This window comes from Carassius auratus, unplaced genomic scaffold (genome assembly GCF_003368295.1).
Source record: "Carassius auratus strain Wakin unplaced genomic scaffold, ASM336829v1 scaf_tig00017238, whole genome shotgun sequence".
Taxonomy (NCBI): Eukaryota; Metazoa; Chordata; class Actinopteri; order Cypriniformes; family Cyprinidae; genus Carassius; species Carassius auratus.
Genome location: NW_020524759.1, coordinates 72,889 through 78,888, shown reverse-complemented (window position 1 = coordinate 78,888; position 6,000 = coordinate 72,889). Strand labels below are relative to the sequence as shown.

The following is a 6,000-nucleotide window of genomic DNA, read 5'->3' as shown; positions in this document are numbered from 1 at the left end:
AAACTCTTAGGCAGTGTATGTGTATCAAAGGAATAGTTCTTTGGAAAATGAGAATTCCGCATGAATTGCTTTCTTCTGTAGGACACAAAATAAGACATCCTGAAGAATGTTTTTTTTTTACCCCACACAATTAAAGTCAGTGGAGTCTGAAGCAATGTAAGACTCAGTGACTTCCCATTGTATAGACAATAAACCAAGACATTTGCAACAATACAAGAATGAGTAGATCATGACAGAACCTTCATTTTTAGATGAACCATCCCTTTAAGGGAGTGTATAATCATCAAAATGTTAATTATAGCACCAATTTCAGTTATTTTTCTTCAGATAGTCAAAATCTACATTAGAACGAGCGATGCTGCCTTAACATTAAGGTTTTGCTGTTTTTTTTTTTTTTTTACATTCCTTTCATTGATATAGATATGAGCAATAAAACGTCTCAACAAACACCGACTACTACAGTACTCACTTTCGATTATTGCAACTCTACTTGGTTTTACATAGTCTCACAGTCTTGATTTTACACTTGATGGACATCTACCGAACTCAGCTAGACCTCCAACATGTGAGATTTGGCAAATGATTGAGGGTTTGGGTAAGAGTCCTTCCCCAGGCCTCCCGTGGGTGGTGTGATGCTGGCTGTGCAGTGGAGCTGGAAACAGGCTGGTGGTGAGTGTCCAAGCCCATCTGTTGGTTCTCTAGTTTGGGGAACTGGCAGAAACACAGAGTAGGTAGGGTTTACAGATTGGATCCGTTTACAAACTGAAGAAACGGTGAACCTGTGATGCAAAGCGGTAAGTCATCCGACCTCCATGCCTTACGTCACTGTTCTCCGCAAGGCGTCTTGGTAGGGATAGTAATGGAAACAAAACACTTTAGAAACCAATCCTCCAAAAAAAAAAAAAAAAGCTTTCTTTTATGTCAGTTACATTTCAGTTCATCTACTTGTGCTGTCCACATCCTATATATGGATCATTTCCAGCCACATCCTCCTTAATCACTATCATCTGGAGTCAGCGTCTTGGGTTCGGTCTTGTTCCGCTCCAAGCTGCCGGTGGTGGAGGGTTTTAGGGCCAGCGATGACAGACTCAGTGAGGTGAGAGCAGAGGGAGATGAGGGCGAGGATGAGGAAGTAGGTGAAGTCGGAGAGGTAGGGGAGCGGCCATTGGAGATGGAAAGAGGAAGGCTTGAGTAATTGAAGTTCTGCTCTCTGTGAAACCGGTGTTGTCTTAAGGTGGATGGCAGGAGGAGTGTCTCAGCCGAGAGGCTGGATCTGGAAAGGCTAGCCAGGAGCGCTTTGGCCTGGTTGGAGGAGGCCGTCAAAGAGGACAGTGCCCCTCCTGGGGGTACTTTCTCAATCTGGAGGGCAGGTTGCCGGAGAAGCTTGCGGCTCTGGTGCTTGCGAGGAGCGACTCAGTTGCTCTGGCTCTGCTGATGTTCAGACTCAGAGCCTGAGGGGGTGGGTGTTGAGGGCAAAAGTAGAGAAGATAAAGGACAGAAGAGTGGGTAGAGAAGAGTAGAGTAAAAACTAAGAACATTTTTGGAGGCATTTACGGTTTGCTTTGGCTGCACTACATCATCAATCTCTCTCACAAGACACTTTCTCTAAGGAATGAATGAGGCTCTGGAGAATATTGACAGCTGCATGATATTTTTCTTCCTTAAAAGTGTACAGGATTGACTTGGAGGAACTGGGTAAAGGATTGTGGGCTTCAATCAGGAGATTGCTGATGAAGAAGTGGTGGTGAACACGGCAGAAGAGGAGGTGGACAAGCTTCGGTCAGGTCAGGTTGGTTTGGGTCGCTCGCTTCTGCTCACTGGGTCAAGGAGTTGGACGTGAATGGTTGCCATGAGGGACGACGAAGGATGGCAGGTAGCGGTGACAAAGAGGAAAATGCAAGAGGAAGGGGATGGTGGGAGGAAGGATGAAGACAAACACAGGACAAAGTTATTCAGGTTATGATCATTCATGCATGATGCTAGCCTGGTACACATCTCTACTTTCGGATTTTACCACATGAGGGCAAACCCACATACATTTATAACACCCACAATGCATTATGCTAGAATAAACTGACCATTTGACAAGATCTTTGGTTGGTTTATTGAACATGAGCATATATGCATCTCTATTACCATCAGTCACTCTCAAACACTCTTTCGGTTCCTGTGTGACAGGACGCTGAAAGAGTACCACTGAGATCTGCTCAAACTCTAATCAGTTGTGAGGGAGATGGATGGACAGCACGGATACAAGGAGTGAAGAGGAGAGAGTGATGAGGTTGAAGAGAGAGCCTGTGTCTTTCCACATGAAGTGCCAATTATTCCACCCTGATAGAGCAGAAAAAGACCCTCCATCTCTCTCTCGCTCGTATCTCTCTTCCCTTTAACCTTCTCCCTCTCTTTCATTTCTCTTACTCTTTTCCAAACCTGCTGGCCCATGTCCTTTTCACAGAGCCTTCTCAAAAAGTCCCTGGAGAAAACAGCTATGATGGAGATTAAAATAGCTGCTGCTTTTGCACAGTCATACGGACTACATTTTCCTTTTGGCACCATTTCCCACTTACTTTCTCTGCCCTTTTAAAATGTATGTGCCACAAGCTAATGTAATTGAGAATAGACATAATGCTGTTCAAGGAAGTCATATGTAAAAAGAAAATGGGTGCTAGGGGACACACAAACAATTTCAGAGAGAGATAAAAAAAGATACATTAACAAAATATGTGTAACATAAGGAAGGTGTTTTCTTTTTGTTTTGTTTTTTGCATTTACTAAATTGAGAAAACCAATTTTGTCTGCTAGACTTGTGATTACTTCATTCTACTGACAGCATAAAAGTTTTGGTAACACTTTAGTATAGGGTGCAGTTCACACTAATAACTAGTTGCTTATTAGCATGTGTATTATTAACATATTGGCTGTTTATTAGTGCTTATAAAGTACCTATAATGCATGACATCCATAATCCTACCCAATACCCTAAACTTAACAACTACCTTATAAACTATTAATAAGCAGCAAATAACGAATTAATTGAGGCAAAGGTCATAGTTAATGGTTAGTTAATAGTGAGAATTGGACCCTAAAATAAAGTGTGACCAAAGTTTTAACTGCAAGGAAAAAAAACTGAGTTTTTGGAAAAAGAGGTCACACTTTAATTTATGGTCCAATTCCAACTATTAACAACCCATTAACTAAGACTTTTTTCCTCAGTAAACTCCTAATTTGCTGCTTATTAATAGTTAGTAAGGTAGTTAAATTGAGCTATTGTTTAGGATTAGGGATGTAGAATATGGTCAATTAGTTAATAGTGAGAACTGGTCCCTAAGTGTTACCAAAATTTAGTTTTTACAACACCATTCAAAAGTTAGGGGTCAGTTAGTTTTTTTGAAGAAATTAATACTTTCATTTATCAAGAAAGATCCATGTGACAGTAAAACCTTACATTATATAAGCTTAATATTAAAAAAGGTTTCTGTCTCAAATAAATGTTGTTTTTTGAACCTTCATTTCAAAGAACCCTTTTCTATAAAAAAAATATTAAATAGCAACATTGATAATTATATGCAACAATTAAAAATATTAGAAATATCAGAGTGACATCTAAAAGATCATTTGACACTGAAGTAATGGCTGATGAAATTGCATTTAAAAAATATATTTACAGAAAACTTAATGCAGACTTTGTGGTGATCATAAGAGACTAATTACCAACCCAAACTTTTTAAAGGTGTTGTAAATATCAATTACAAAGACAGGGAGAAAAAGTGAATCAGACCAAAAGAGAGCAGTGATGTGTTAATTTCCTTTAAGCAGTCAGGATGAGCAATCATTTCAAAGATGAAGTATTTTGAGAAAAGGCTAGCGTACAAATGAGGCCGTGAGGTACAGTGAAAGACACAGCAATCAGAAAAAAGCCTAAATGAAATGATGAAAGGCACAGCAAGCAGAAAAAAAGCCTACATGATGAGTCCGGGTGAAAAGATGAGTGTGCATAAATGTTTGTATCCATTTGCCGCTAAGAGGGTTAAGACAAGAAGGAGATACTGTATACGCAGTCCACTTCAAAGGGAATAATTAGCAGTTACACTGACAAGACTAAATCCTGATCATATCCAGTTTAGCAGGAGTGTCTATAACAGCAAATATGCTCTCCTGTAATTATAGTTGCAAACGAACCCTCTGATCTTGCTCTCTCTCTTGCCAATATCTGCTTCTCTCTTCCTTCCCCATAAAAGATTAGATTCTTTTCTAATATTCATGGCCTGTTGAACAGGGGCCAGATTTATTAAACACAGAGTGAGGAGATTTAAAGAGCACCAGCAGATCTATCATCTCCTTACCTACAGCACACAGGCCCATAGCTGTCCGTGTGTGCGCGTCTTTTTCTTTCTCTAATCCGTCTTCCAAACCCTCCCCCGTTTTCTCCACCTGTCTCTTTCACTTCACTTATGTTGTGGAGCTCACATTTCCCTAGTCTCTGGCTTTATGCTTTCTCTCCCCCCTCTACTGAGACTCACCTGTCTCTGGTTTCTTTGTTCTGTTCGAGGGTTTTAAGTGCACTTTAGAGTCCCAAATGTTCTGCGATTGACGCTCCAATTCAGTTTTTCAAAGCGTCACTGCTAGAGAGTTCTCTCCCGGCCTCACTTCACTTGTGACTGACACACACAGACAAACACGCGCATATACACGTCTCTCCTAAGGCTCTCGGCAATAGTCTTAGCTGAGGAATCGGAGCTGTGAAATGCCTCAGACAGACATCATGAATTGGTTTCAAGCAGAAAATGATCTTCTTAGCTTTCAGTAACCATTTTAAAAGCTAATACAAACATGCACAACAGTAAAGCGAAGGAGAAGTCTAAAACCTTGTTGCATGCAAAACCAAGATTGAAAAAAGAAAATATCAAGTACAGACTATAAGACTACAGATAGACTAAGAATAAACTCAACACTTACGCTAGATCAACTCTTGACCAAAACTAACTAATAGCCTACTAAATACAAGACTAAGCCAAGTTTATTTTTTTAGACTAAACTAACAATAAACCAGAACTAAGATTAAAGATAGACTAAAATTAGACTGAGATTAAACTAGAACTAGATATATTTGAATAGATTTGAAATAGACGTTTACATACCTTTCGCAGATTATGCAAATATGTTAATAATAGTTATGTAAATAGATTTTAATAAGAGGGATCATGAAATTCCATGCTATTTTTTATTTCATACTGTCCTGAATAAATAAATAAATAAATAAATAAAAAACGTACATGTTTCCGAGAAGACAATATAAATACAATTTACCCTGATCATCCAATTCAAAAAGTTTACACCCGCCGACTCTTAATGCACTGTGTTGCCTTCTTAAGCATCAGTAAATGTTTTCACCCTTTGTAATAGTTAAGCATGAGTCCCTCAATCGTCCCCAAGTAAAAAGGTGGATCTCAAAATCATTGTTGGAAAGAATTCAAATATACAGATGATGCTGGAAAACCAAAGAATGTGCAGGAGCTGGAGGATTTTTCTGAAGAACAGGGGGCAATTTAATCATCCACACAATATTAAGATTAAGATGTAAACTTTTGAACAGAGTCGATTTTATAAATTCATTTAATATTTTCTCTTGTGGAGTATACTGTAGTCAACATCTGAAGCGGATAAAAAAATAAATAAAATAAAAACCATTAAAGTTGTCCTATGACAAGAACAGGTATTGTTTTGGTTTCAGGACAACTTTGATGAAAGGTTCTGAACAACTTCAAATGTTTATTACTGTATATAAACATACTTTAAGAGAAATAGCCTATTCTGGACTATCCTAATTAAAGAATATCATGCAATTTCATGATCGCTCTAATTTTGTTAAAATCATTGATGTTTTGCATATTCTGCAAGGGATAAGTATACTTCTGAGCACAACGATAGATAGATAGATAGATAGATAGATAGATAGATAGATAGATAGATAGATAGATAGATAGATAGATAGATCTGCCT

General features: G+C 38.6%; 1 protein-coding gene across 1 annotated transcript in view; it reads right to left on the bottom strand.

Annotated features, from left to right (window-relative positions):
- Positions 1 to 603: 603 nt before the first annotated feature.
- Positions 604 to 6,000, bottom strand: part of LOC113075597 (SRC kinase signaling inhibitor 1-like) — a 52,248-nt gene continuing 46,851 nt past the window's right edge. Inside the window, 2 exon segments of the mRNA XM_026248276.1 lie at positions 604 to 1,334; positions 1,337 to 1,451. Of these exon segments, the coding sequence (XP_026104061.1) occupies positions 994 to 1,334; positions 1,337 to 1,451 (456 nt within the window). The 3' untranslated portion in view covers positions 604 to 993.